The 14,707-nt window shown below is 31.5% G+C and overlaps 1 protein-coding gene across 20 annotated transcripts in view; it reads right to left on the bottom strand.

Annotated features, from left to right (window-relative positions):
• LOC107067088 (ELAV-like protein 1) overlaps window positions 1-14,707 on the bottom strand; it is a 74,240-nt gene that overhangs the window by 34,037 nt on the left and 25,496 nt on the right. For 16 of the 20 annotated variants that reach the window (XM_089174243.1, XM_089174241.1, XM_089174238.1 and 13 more), the window contains 4 exons: window positions 7,790-8,025; window positions 5,280-5,383; window positions 5,014-5,167; window positions 2,481-2,519 (listed from right to left, as the gene is read on the bottom strand). In XM_089174243.1, coding sequence (XP_089030369.1) covers window positions 2,481-2,519; window positions 5,014-5,167; window positions 5,280-5,383; window positions 7,790-7,985 — 493 coding nt within the window. In that variant the 5' untranslated portion in view covers window positions 7,986-8,025. The remainder of the gene's footprint in view (window positions 1-2,480; window positions 2,520-5,013; window positions 5,168-5,279; window positions 5,384-7,789; window positions 8,026-14,707) is intronic. The other 4 variants (XM_089174246.1, XM_089174251.1, XM_089174250.1 and 1 more) reach the window with 1 other exon arrangement.

The following is a 14,707-nucleotide window of genomic DNA, read 5'->3' as shown; positions in this document are numbered from 1 at the left end:
CATCATCATCATCATCATCATCATCATCATCATCATCATCATCATCATCACCACCACCACCACCATCATCATCATCATCATCATCATCATCATCATCATCATCATCATCATCATCATCATCATCATCATCATCATCATCATCATCATCATCATCATCATCATCATCATCATCATCATCATCACCACCACCGCCACCACCACCACCACCACCACCACCATCATCATCATCTTTATCATCATCATCATCATTATCATCATTATCATCATCATCATCATCATCATCATCATCATCATCATCATCATCTTTATCTTTATCATCATCATCATCATTGCTCAGATTAAACGGATAATTATCGCGGTAGGAAGGAACGAGAAAAAGACAGCGAGTCGTCCGCGCTTCGAAAAATATGTGATACTGTATATAGAAAAATATGTTCTTATATAATATATAATTGCAAATTATAATCATAACGAACGACAAAAAGCGTAAAGAAACAAAAATGGCGCTCAGGAGGAACTCTGGGTGTGTGCGTGTGTATTATTTTTGTGTCTCTATGTTTGTATATATACGTCGTGTTGTGTGATTTGTGTTTTCTTCTGTGCGTTATATTTTGTACATCATGTTTTTCTGCATATGCGCATTTGTGCGTATGCATTTAATAGTATTCGTTCGCTCGTTTGATTGTTTTTTTTTTTGTGTGTTGTGCAAAATACGAAAAAAGAGACAAAAAAGGATTAACTTCGAAATGATATGAAATAAGAGAGAACAGAAAAGAAAAAAAACAAACTATTTCCTTATTTCTTATTTGTCTTTCTCATTTTGCAATCAATGAATATCGCATCATTCGATACTTGGTCGAGGATATTACAGTGAAAATTACTATTTAACACTCTGACTGCTGCGCGTGTTTACAGTGAAATTTTCTTCCAAGCTACGCGTACCGCCGTACGAAGCGTATTCTGCTGGGTATTCCCACCGATATTTTAAATGTTGGAAGAAAATATTAGAAGATTTAGGGTATTATTATCTGCAAAATTACTAGGGTTGACTGAAAATACAACAAATCCTTGTCTTTGTCGAAGTCAGCATAATATCGCCTTTCGGAAAAATGATTCCGGAGGAAGCATTAGACGCGTATGCAAACAATGTTATGAAGATAAAAGTCGACGAATGGGCCGATCAAAGACACAAGAAAATTTAAAGAAAACAACTTATTGTCCAAGTTGTCCCGACCAACCCCAGCTTTGTATAGAATATTTTACAGTTTGACATCCCACATAATTTTCTTAATAAACCATTATCGTATTACTTCTATGAAAATAGTTTATATTAATGAATATATTATTATAAATTTAAGTTTATATTAATAAATATAGTTCATATTAATTAATATTCAATAGTTTTGTTACTTCCTTTGCGAAATATCTTTTCAAACACATACGAATATCTTTCACAAGTAGTCAAATAAGAGACACCCCAATACGAGTGACGCGGCCCGATCAGAAACTTTACTGTTACCCGAATATGGGTGGCGTGGCAATCAGAGTGTTAAACACAATAATATTCCGTCTCTATCATCCCTTTTCGAAGAGCACGATCAAGAGAAAATGATTGAAATCAGTTTAATTCATTATATAATTACATTTATTATAATCCTCGACCATGCATCGAAACTGTGAATTTTTTATTAATAACGAACAATACGAAAATACTATTAACAGAAAACAAATCAATTCGTAGCATTATCTTGGTCCCATATGTGTATATCTAAATATTAATATAAGCAATTTTTAAACGAATGAGAGCTAAAATTTTCATTTGTCTTTAATTAATATGTAACACTAAACTTTCTCGACAATTTGTTTACCTGTTACTAATCACCATTATTCATATAACCAGTTATTTAATTGAACAATATTTATAATGATAATCGTCATAAGAAAAGTAACAACAATGAATGCAAAATATTCGTAAAAAATTGAAAATTAATTTTAACCGATCGTGGTAGACAGCGTAAAGGTCACAAAATGGCATTGAAAGATTGAAATCTTTCGCAATCAAGCTACGAACCGTTTTGATTTCCTTGCAATAATAGTTACAGAAAAAAATTAATGATAGCGTGAATTGATTGAAATATTATTTGTTTACGAGTCTCATAGTATGCATATGTGTAATGTATATTTGTGTGTGTGTGTGTGTGTGTGTGTGTGTGTGTGTGTGTGTGTGTGTGTGTGTGTGTGTGTGTGTGTGTGTGTGTGTGTGTGTGTGTGTGTGTGTGTGTGTGCTGATATAATGTGTGCGATTCCAAAAATCGCAAGAAGCTCGCGCGCAGTAATGAGAGAGAAAATAGATAGATATATATAGAAACAGAGAGAAAAAGAGAGAGAGAGAGAGAGAAAGAGACGGTTTCTTGTCTTTTCTCTTTTTCTTTAATTAGGAAAATGAGGGAAAAGAAAAAAGAGAGTTATGAGTTACGTACCGGGCAAATTGTCTCCGCCGCCGAGCACAAACTGTCGTACTAAACAGAAACGGAAAAAATCATATCTCGTTAAAGTCAACTCTGAAAGCACGGTTTCGCTCGCCCCTTATTTTTGCCGACCCAACACAGGAGGCACATTCTTTTTTTGTCTTTTTACATTCATTAATAATATGTGTACATATATACATATGCATGTGCGTACATATGTATATTAACAAACTTACAAAAATACATATGCACACACACGAATATATATTTTAATTCCGGGCTCGGTTACGAGAATCGTTATGTTCGTTTTGTACACGAGAAATAAATACATTTAGCAATACACACCCGCCATATTGTCATACATTGTGAATTACGCGGGAGATTTAAACGCAAAAAAAAGCATGTCGAGATGCATGTTTGCAAAATAATATAATCCGAATAATTAATTTAATAATAATAGTAATAATAATTAATTTTTCTTTCTTCCGTCAATGAACAATTACTGAACAATTTACAAAAAGAAATGAAAAATATTGTTATTTTATTATACCGATACATAATATTATTACCTTGAATCTATTTTGCATAGAATATAATTTTGTTGCCGAATGCATCGATTATTTATTTATTTATTTAAATATTCGCCGACAATTGTTCGTATAAGAAATAAAGAACGTTAGAACGTAAAAGATGAAGGATAAAGCGTAACAAAAGGACGCCGTCAAAATGAAAAATGTCTTAAATAAGGGGAGAGCGATTTTCGTGTTTTTATTTTACACGCTACTTGCCTTCATGATACTTATAACATATATACGGTAGATCGCGAGGGTGAGGGGAGGGGCTTCGTTGCCGAAAACAAACGTACATATAGTAATAGAAAGAGTATAAAATTCGAGGAATTTATTTTTCATGCGGTATTAAAAGACTTGTAAAAAAGTGGATGCGAGCTCGCAACGAGGAGAGAACGAAAAAAAGAAAAAAATGGATAAAGCGAGAAAATAACACGTAATACATATACATATTTTTACTTGCAAAGTAATTAATTGAGATCAATTATTTTACTTTTCTTCGTTTTTTTCTCCTTATTTCTTTCTTTCTTTTTTTTTCTTTTTTATATTAATAATCTCTTTATCGACAACAATTATTATTCTCTCATCGGAACGAACAAAAATTAATTATCATAATTATATTACAATAATTCTAGCCATCATAATGACCGTAAAAATTGTCTTGTCTAATTTTTCTTGTCTAACTAAACACTTTAAGGAGTTTGGACAATAACTAAAGAAAAAAAGATATCTCATAGATATAAAAAAGTGGAGAACTAGGGTTGTCCGAGGAGAAAATAAGCGACGGGTATGAGATATAAACGGTGAAGAAGTGGATAGGCCATGAGACTGTGTGTGCAAACAGGGAGGTCAAGATCAGGGTTCATGGTATATATCGGATTACGACGAACAAAAATAAAAAACAAATAACTTTGAAGAAGCTTATCGTACTTTGAAATTGTTATATCGTGGAAGTATAACTCTATTATCATTTTCATTACAACTATTAGTATTATTATTATCATTACTGTTTTAATTGATGCTCCTGTTGGAAACGAAGAAACTAGTAAATAAAAAATAATAAAAAATAACAAATAACGATTTCCAGGAGACACAAATAGAGAAAGAGTGAGAGAGAAAGAAAAAGAGAGAGAAATAATTGGAGAAAACGGATAAAAAATTAAAAAAAACGAAAAACGGAAAAATAGCAACCAATATGACGACAGTTCTCGTTCATTGACCACGATTATCATTTTCCATGATTGTATTTTCGTTCTCACTACAATGAAAGGCGCACCGACCCAGCCCACATACAACTTCAACCCCATGGCCTACTCACCTATCCTTCTCTTTCTTTTTTTTTCTCGTCGCATGTGCTTTTTCATCCGCCTTTTTTGAGATCAAACTCAAGGTTGAGGGTTCATTAGTATAATTTAATAGTTTTTTCATTTTGACCAATATAATTATTTATTATTCGATCGTAAACCGTATACCGGAATCGGGAAATTTGAATATAAAATTGATTTTTCTTTTTAATTTTATTTCCTTTTCTTTCCGTTGTTAAAACAAAGTCGTAGGAATGAATTATTTATTTATTTAGCACTTCATATTCACGATATATCATGATGAGATCGAATCGAGAAAGTATAAAGTGATTACGATCTTTTTTTTTGCAAAGAATCGATAATAGAAGCCCCATCACCCGGACGTGTTTAAAACGCGCGGATTATAAGTATATATTTAAAAATATAACATTATTTCTAATTGGTTTTTACACCTAAATGCTGCGTGCAATAGCTTTTCTATTTATCTTAGAATTCAACTCCTCAGCGTTTATAGCCACTGCTCCCTCATGGCCAAAAATTCCATTCTTTTTTTTTTTATTCTTTCTTTTTTTGCAGTTCTAAATGAAAACTTTATAGTGTCGTTTATATCTATCGAATGCAAGATTAATATGATGCATTTTGTTTTTTTTCTCGGCTCTCTCGACAACTTACCAGTGATGTTGTCGCAGAGTATCCGAGAAGTAATGATCCTTCCGTAAGGATTGAAAAGATTCTCTAAATCCGACTGCGTCATGTTCTTCGGCAAACCGCTCACGTAAAGGTTCGCACCTTTGATCGCTTCACTGCTCGGTCTCGCGTACGATACCTGATAAAAGTGAGGCTTTAGTTAATAAGTGAAAAATTATCAAAATATAGATAATCTTGTCTGAGGCTAGTAAATTCAAACTATATTACTAATGTATTTTTTCTGGACTGACCTTGATCGTTTTATTTTGAAGACGAAGACCATTAAGCGTATTTATGGCCTTCTCAGCATCTTCAGGCCGATGATAGTTAACGAAGCCATATCCTAAACTCTGACCTACAAGTAAAGAAATAAGTGTGATTATTATTAAAAAATGCAATTCATAGAAAGAGTGTATCTGTTTCAGTTTCTGTACCACTAAGATACAATAAATACAGAATGATGCAATAAACTATGCTAACGTTTTAAATATGAATGATAACAAAATTATATCCTTCAGCTAAGTAATATACGAATTTACAAGAGGTGAGTAGTTAAGATATGGAAGAAAAATTTAATCCGTAAATAAGACTAACCAAATATTGATTTTTAAAGTACAGAAAGTGATAAGAACGGATAACTACGAGCATTATTGTAAAAAAAAAAAATAAACTTTAAAAACAGATCAAATCTTACTCTCATACTTAAACTACTCGTCTCTTGTGAATTCATATATAACCTCGTTATTTCTTAAAACTGCTAGTTTTAATATACAATAAAATTTGTTTTATATGACTTCCCAAAAACGTCTAGTTATTTCGAGTAAAATCTAGGGTTTCCACGATTTAATTGAATTATACAATTTAATGCTAGCATATATACAGGATGAGCAAAAAATATATGATTTCAAATTTTAGAATCATGTTTCTCGATATATAGTGTGAATAAATTATTTCTATGGATATTATGTTTACAACGCTTTATTATAAAAATAATGAAAATAAATATAAAAAAATGATAATTAGTAATGATAAATAGTATCAAATGATTCTTCATCATTTGATACTATTGATTTGTAACAAGTATTTTAAAAAAGCGATGCTTTTATAACTAATAAAATTATTTAGTTCAAACTTTATATCGAAAAACGAATTCATAAAATTTGAAAACATATGTACTTTTGACTCACCGTATGTATATATATACACAAATATATGGGTATATATCGTGCGCAAAAACGATGACGTGAAATTACAAAAAAAAAAACACACACACTTCCACCCACATTTGATACGGTCCTGCAATTTTACACGCAGTGAGGTCAAGCATAAAGCGGCAAAGCTTCAAACCAAATGACGCCCCCGCTCTTTACTTGCCAAAAATAGAGACGCAACGTATACGCACGTTTTTATTTTATCTATTTATCTATCCATGTATCTATCTATCTATTTATCTATCTGTCTATCTTCCTATTTTTCTATTTATCCATTCATCGATTTATCTATTTTTTTCATTATTTTTCCATCTTATTGCACAAAATATTAAAGATTTGTTAATCTTTTTTTCTCCGCATAAACGGTGTGATATAAAATTATACTTCTTTCCCTTATAATTTTTGTTACAATTCATCGAAGTAACAACAACGATGCTCACAACCACTACCCTGAAATAATAGTCACTATTCGTGGAAGAGGATTTATACAACGTTTCGCGTATTTATAATCGTCCAAGTTTATAAGCCATGTCTTCATCCTCTATTTAGCGAAATAGATCTACTAGCGGGTAAAGAAGCCAATACTTTGTGTGTATCTCTCTCTCTCTCTCTCTCTCTCTCTCTTGACGCCCAAATTACGTCATCACTTTGCAATGAAGACGATCTTCCTTGCTCTTTTCCTTTTTTTTATTTTTCTTTATTTATTTTTTTTTATTTTTTATTCAAATTATAAGCAGAAAGAGTAAGTGAACAATTACACACAACCGCGTTAGAAATTTTTTCGTAACATTAATAATCATTTTACTAAGGAACGATAAGAAAAAAAAACACTAGAAATGATTCGTTTTAAAAATACGTCTATTAGCACGTTCGCGAATAGGAGAATTCTAATGATATTTGCAATTACTATTATACGCCTACGTGATTGTTAAACTGTTCTGTCTATTAGTTATAATCGATAAAACTTCAGCCAAATCGATTTTATCGTGAGAATTCGATTAGAAAACGTAGAATAACAGCTGTTACTGACAGGTGTTCTCTTTCTTTCTTTCTTTCTTTCTTTCTTTCTTTCTTTCTTTCTCTCTCTCTAACACACACACACAACTTTCTCTCTCTTTCTCTTGTTTTCCCTTCTCCTCCTTCATATATATATATATATATAGCGATTTTTAATCAATTGTCTAGCTCTAGCATTTGTAAAACTAACAACTCACGATGCATTGTTGTTTTAACGATTTTAAAAGAAATTAGATATGGAACGTATAAAGAAATATAAATATTTGTACATACATATGCAATGCATAAACATATTTATAATTATATATTTACAAGAGTAATTATGAAATTAGCGTTAGTAGAAACAAAATCGGGAGAAATAGAATTTTTTAATTAGTTTTTTGTTACGTCGAATTACAATAACATTAATAAACTATGAGATAAGTAATTATATATATAATTTTGTATATTTATATGATTTATAAAATATAGTTCATAGTTCATTTATATATAACAGACTACTTAATAATAACCGATTGATTTAAATTTCTTACCGGTAAGTTTGTCGCGGATAAGCTTGCAGCTCTCGACTTCTCCTATACTCGAAAAAAGAGAACGGATCTCATCCTGCGTCATACTCTGAGGCAAATAATTGACGATGAGATTCGTTTTCGACTCCTCCTGGGATGTCTGTCCGAGGGTGGATCCTCCATTTTGTTGTACAACGGTGTCCATTCCGTTCGCCATCATTGCACTCTTCTGAGGGGTCGTCACTAACTACGTACGAAATCTAAAAAAATAGAGAAAGCAGAACAATTCAAATTGATTATACAAAATAATTTGATCTATCGATCTTACGACTTCCAATAAACTGATCTCGCTAAAAAAAGAAAAAATATATAAATATATATGTGTATTCCAAATCCTCGTTATTCCAATGTCATCTGTTAATACACTTTTCGTTAATTCGTTTTTTTTATTCTTCCTTTTACGGGTTTGAGCTATTTATCTATTAATATATACCTTCTCACACACTTATTCAATACTACCCAGAGAGGTCGCGTCTTATTCATCTCTCTGGAGTCAACAGCATACGATTTATGTCTTTTGTTTTTCCGGATATATTACGAATCGTGCCCAACGTGGCTTAACTTTGATGTTCATGCCAAGATCTAGTAATTCAACATGACTGGACCACTCACCTGTCCTTAATTGTTCAATTGTTGTTAATAAAATTATTCATTAAAAATTATTCACTATAATTTTGACGCAAAACAATTTTAACTTATTTACTTACATATAATCGATTTCGACGATGCTCGTTAATTAATACGAATAAAAATGGTTGAAAAAGTCAATCGAGTGTGACTTAAGAAAAAGGATAAAAATTTACTTAAATTTCTAAGATGTTAGAGGATCGTGACTTCTTCGAGTAACAATATCAATTGCGCGACACGATAGTTTGAAGAAGAAGAAGAAGAATATGAATATAAGTACACACAAGCATCGCGTAGCAACGCCGAAAAAAAACGTAAAATTAAATATAAACACGAAGAGAGGGAAACGAAAAAAGAAAGAAATAGAATAAATAGTTTGTTGTTCGACAATACAACCAACTATGAGGCAATACGCGAAGGACGAGAAAACCAACAAGCTAAACTAACCAAAACACGAATCCACGGAGATGCAGAAAATCGTTTAGAAACCATCGTCCATTGGTTTTCTCGTTTTTACCCTTATCTATAATTAAGAAAATAAATCTATTAAATCTAAATATCTATAGAAAAATATTTACATATATGAGAATAAATATATTATAATAATATAATATAAAAGTACGAAAGAAAACGATATTAGAATTAGAATGAATACATGAATATAATATATTACATTTTTATTTTAAATATTCTAGATGACGGTTCATGACTCATTTAGTCGCTTGAAGAAACGTTTTATTTATTAAATGTAGTATAATCGAAAATATTTTTCGTTTGACAAGCATCAACGGTAATAAATACGTATCATTCGAATTATTTATTTCTAACTAAAGTAAATATTTATTTTATTTCAATATTTTTATGTCCTTAAATTTATTCTTTATACAATACATTCATCACACTAATTGAATGTGATTTTGGATGGCTATAGTTATGGAATTGCTTTGTGTGCAAAGTGATTTCTGACATTTAAAGGTCATTAATAATTCTTGATATAACTCTATGTAAAGAGTGTTAATATTGATTAAATATCTTCTTATACTTGAAATGGAAAAAAGAACAGAAAATTGATAATACACGTACTTTTAATAGTAACTATTCAAATATATGTCAGTAGTTATTATAATAAATAATAACTAAGAAAATATATAAATTATTGTTAATATGATATTGATAATTAATAATTACAGATTATTATTATAACAATTATAGCTGTTAAATCAGACATAAAAAGCGTCGGCCTAGTTGTACGGTCGGAAACGACCTTAGACTGTCAAGCGCTATTCGAAATACGCGCCGCAGCATTAAGACGTCACGCCACTTCCCGAAAAGAACGAACGAACAATGGGTGCGGGAACGCGCGCATCCCCCACTAAAATCTTTGTTGCGAGCGTCTTGTTGGGCAGAATACCAGAAAAAATCGGTCTATTCTTCCGCTGGACGCCTGCGACTATACGCCTAAAACGAGAGAGCGAGAGGATTTAAAACGATTTACGAAAGCGAGAGGAGTTTAAGACGACTCACGAGAACGAGAGGAGTTTATTCACGAACACATTAATTTGGTGAAATCACCCCTTATACCTATCTAAACACGAACAATAGTTCAACCACGTGCGTCGCCGTGGTTGATCACCACTAATTTAAGCAAATCATAACCAGGGTTCTTATCACGGAGACTAGATATCAGGAGGGCGATCGACATAGGAAATTGTACAGTCAACGCGACTGGAAAAAAAAGGAAAGATCATTTTCGTAAATACGCCGCTAGGCTTCGTTATGTTCGCTAATGTCAGGTTTATAACGTCATGGCGTCATAGTGTCATAGTGTCTACTTTATATTTTTCATTGACAATTGTTGACAATACTGCATCATTAAAAATTGTATAAATGTTTTTTTAATTTATAAAAAGTAATATTTATTTAAAAATGGTAAATAAATGTATTGTTCATAGGTTTACAAGTGGACAAGTCAAGGATCGTAATAAGAATGCTAAATTAAATCAGAGAAATACGTCTTTATTCACTGTACCACAGGTAATATAACCTTAATTGATAGTTATTAATTACTAATATAAAAAAAATGCAATGATGCAAATGGTAAAATGTTTAGTCTTGTAAAAAGTGCAATTTACGATAATAAATTACAATTTACTTTTAATTGGACTTTTTAAATTTAGTTTTCCATCCTTTACTCAACTGCAACTAGGTAAGATGAAATTCAATAGATTTACACAACAAGTTGACGATAATATCTTGGGAATAATTGTAAAATAATAAAAAATATTTTCTTATTGCTATTTTTAACGTTAATTATAAGATTTGATTAATTTATTTTGACTAACGCGTGAGTACAATTGCTACATTCCCGCGACAATAAACAAGGTTTTAAAAACCTGACATTAGCCACACTAACGCGCTTTAGTGGCAAAAGATCTGTCCCCTCATTTTCGGACACTTGCGATACATTCTGATCGCCCTCCTGTTATCTAACCTCCGTGGTTTTTAACCCACGAGGGTTTTCCTGACGAGCCAATAAAACATCACACTGCCTATTGGCTCAACCACGTGTTTAATTCTTTGTTAATAAACCCATTATTTTCCTCATCCCTAGCAAACTAATTACCGGAAGACTCCATGTTGAAGAAATCTGCGTAACACTAGTGCTACAATGGCTTTGGAGTTCCAGCATCATACGAAAAATTGATTATTTATTATTAATTGGCATTAGGAACTCGAAAGTTCATTGCCGCAAATACCAAATCCCGCCATTGTAAAAAAAAAAAATGATAGTACTAAAAAGAACCAGAAAATATGTTGTACGAGCAATTCCTTCAAAAACCATGTTATGAAAAGCGTCAGTTTTTATTTTTAGTTTATTTATTAATTTTTCAAATCAGCTACTGTATAATTTTAACAAAAATTTAAAATAAAAAAAAATGATAAAAATACTGAAAATTAAGTGGTAACACCACTCTAGAGCCTGAAAAAAGCTTTTTTTGGGAACTTTTTTTTGCGAACACTAAATGAGGAATAGAATTTTTTTTTTTGAGGATTTGTTAATCATATATTGAACTATGTAAACAAATATTTTTATTGATTTTAGATACAAAATGTATCTATACGCCACGGTATTCGTGGCTGAACAAAACCCTGTTTTTTTTTTGGCTAAAACGGGCGGACTCATACCTGGACAATTATGAGACCTAGAATAAAAAATAAAAGAAATTATTAATCTATGAACTACTATCTTGAGAAGTACATACGAATTTTTCCCTAAGTCGAATTCTATGAAAATGGCGGAACTTTGAATTAAAAAATTGACTTTTCGACGGAAAAAAATGTAGAAAATTGTTTATAAAATTAAAAGTTTATATTCAATTAAAAATCGGATATGTACTTCTGTAGAAAATATAACTATCAAACTATTTTCAAAATTTCAAGTCAATCGGTTAAATGATGCTCGAGTTCTGAGTCCGCCCAGTTTTAAAAATGTAGTTTCGAGAAAAACGCGTTTAAAGTTTTGTTATTACTCTATTCGAAGCGCTTTGAGGCGCTTCGTAAAAATAAAATTTCGCCATGTTAAACATTTTTTTTTGCTTCAGGACCAAGTACATAATGTTTTTAGATGTCTAAAGTACACTTTAAGCTAAAAAAAAATCGATTTTTTGAAAATTTTATAGTGGTGTTACCCCTTAAACTAACTTAGATAATGGGGAAGACTCATACCTTTGAGCCAGCCCTATTTATAATTTAGCCCTATATCAAGCTTATACAACAACTGTCTCTTCAAATTTTACATCGACCGATAATAATTTCCACATTATTTATAAATAACATTTGTCTTCTTCTACGAATGAAGAGGGAGACAAAAAAAGGGAAAAAAAGTGAAATGGCGATTCGATATTTCAATTCAATTCAACAATGACTTCCAAAGAAACGGAGATCGTAAAGAACGAACGAGCTGTATTGATGTTAAAAGAAGTCGAAGAAAAAGGCCCAATAGGAGACTGGATAATTTAAAGGGGCAATGAACCGTCGACGTTTAAAGGACTGGGGCTCCTTGGGGTAACCGCTCCCTCCTGCTCTTTCTACTACCAGCCACTACTACCACTAAAATCGTAAGTGCTACGTACTTATCTACGGGGTGTCTAATACGTATTGACTATAAAAAAAGTACTCAAAAAATACAATAATTAAAATTAGCAAATATATCATTGAAATGATAAAAACAATATGTAAATTCATAAAAAAGAAAAGTTTAAACATCATTATAAATATTAACCAACCAACATATATGTATACATAAAAACTTATAACATCATTATTAATACGAAAAATACTTAATACCATTACTTGCACTTTTGTTCATTTGAAATAAATAAGTAATGTAAAACGTAAGTTAACTGATTTCATTAACGAGCTAGAGAAAAATCAATTTACATGTGAAAGTTTTATCAAAAAAAGACACCCGGTAGATGAGTGAGAGAAAGGGATTTACTTACGAGGGGTTGAACAAAAAAGAGAGTAGGAGAAAAGGGAGAAGGAAAAAAGGAACGAATGAAAGAGAGGTAGAAGGGAAGGAATAACGCAGTAGCTCTGGCCCTATATAGCAGTGTTTTCAAAACTTTCATTATTCGAATCCTCAATTTAAACATTTTACCAATCCTGGCTTATCTTTTCTTAGATAAAAACCATCTAAAACAAATTTTAATTAAAGTTATCCGAGAAAAAAATATTATTTATTATTAAAGTACTTATTGTTATAAAGAATTAAAGGGTCCACTCTAGTGTTCGGAAAAATAATCTATTTTGGATATTATGTATTTACTATATGGAGTTTTAAACGCTATGAACAATTTTGCGCGAAATTTTACATCGGAAGTTTTCATTTCACCATTTCAATAAAAAACGACATTTTAAAAATATTTCGTATACTTGAATATATATAATCGTTTGTAGAACTGAGAAATATGTAGTTTTTTCCAGGTCAAAAATTGGAGCAGAAATCTTACCGACAGGAAATACTATTTTCTGGTTTTGGATAGAGCAAAAGAAAGAAAAAGAATTTCAAGACATTTTTGTTAAAAATATATTTATCAACTAAATTCAAATTAATAATTAATAAGCTTTATTTCTTCACTGATATATCAACTTTCTTTTTATCCTTGTAAAAACTGTTATCATGCGTACCTACTCTCATACCTTATACTCGTCCGTCTCGTTCCTTCTCGTTCTCCTTTGCATCAAATCACTCTTCGCGCTCAGCGCTTCAATTTCTAAATCGGCTACATAATTGAAAATTGCTAATTCTTAAAAAATCGAGATTTTCAAGTGAAAGAAAAAATATACAAATAGAATCGTATTATCTAATTCTAATTCCGATGTTGATAAACGAAACAATAATGTTAGAAAATAATGCATCGATATTGATATTAAAAAGATTTGTTAAGAATAAGGTTATTGAAAAAAAAATCGAAATTAATAATGCCAAAGAGAATGGAGTTAAGTATATTTATAACGAAGAATTTAGGATAATAAAAAGTTATTCCCACAGAGAATTTCTGTAATGTAATGCGATAGATATCAGATTTTCAGTAAATTCTATATAACCGTGCCCATATACTGGTAACGTGGCTCATTGGGAATTTACATACCACCCAAAGTAAAATGAAAACCCTAAAAAAAAGCTTATACATACAACATGAGGGTGAATTACCGATTGAGAGACACTGCTATATAGAGTGTTGCATGTAAAGAGAAATGAGTATGTATACACAGCTGCTACGGCATATATGTATATCAACCGACGGTACGAGCTACTAAGGTATATTTTAATTCCCTCTTCCTTTCTTTTTCTATCCTTCTACATCGCCGTTGCAACTTCTCTTCTACAGTCCTCCCCTACAGTCGTCGTCCACCCCCTTCTTTTTCCCCTCCCCGCGACCCACCTCGATCGCTCTTCACTGCCTCGACAAAGTATACGACTGTCAGCTGTCCTTAGAGTCCCTTCATACAGAACTCGCATAAATATATGAATGCACGCATACAACCGAATCGAAGTAGTCACTAGCACATTTTAGTAGCCACCCCAAATGAGCTGTCCACGGCTTCCTAAGAGTAATAGATAGATAGATTCTATTATGTTCTCAGAGTAATAACGATTCCCATGGTTTTCGAAGGTTCTCAAGCTAGGAACATAGTTAATTTGGATTAAATGCAAAAAGCTTTTAAAATTATACTTGAAAAAATTTGAGA

The sequence above is a fragment of the Polistes dominula genome, unplaced genomic scaffold (genome assembly GCF_049000335.1).
Source record: "Polistes dominula isolate Pdom_NZ unplaced genomic scaffold, Pdom_raw_medaka contig_168, whole genome shotgun sequence".
NCBI lineage: Eukaryota > Metazoa > Arthropoda > Insecta > Hymenoptera > Vespidae > Polistes > Polistes dominula.
Note: the sequence above shows the minus strand (reverse complement) of the source record. Positions and strands in the feature narration are given on the sequence as shown.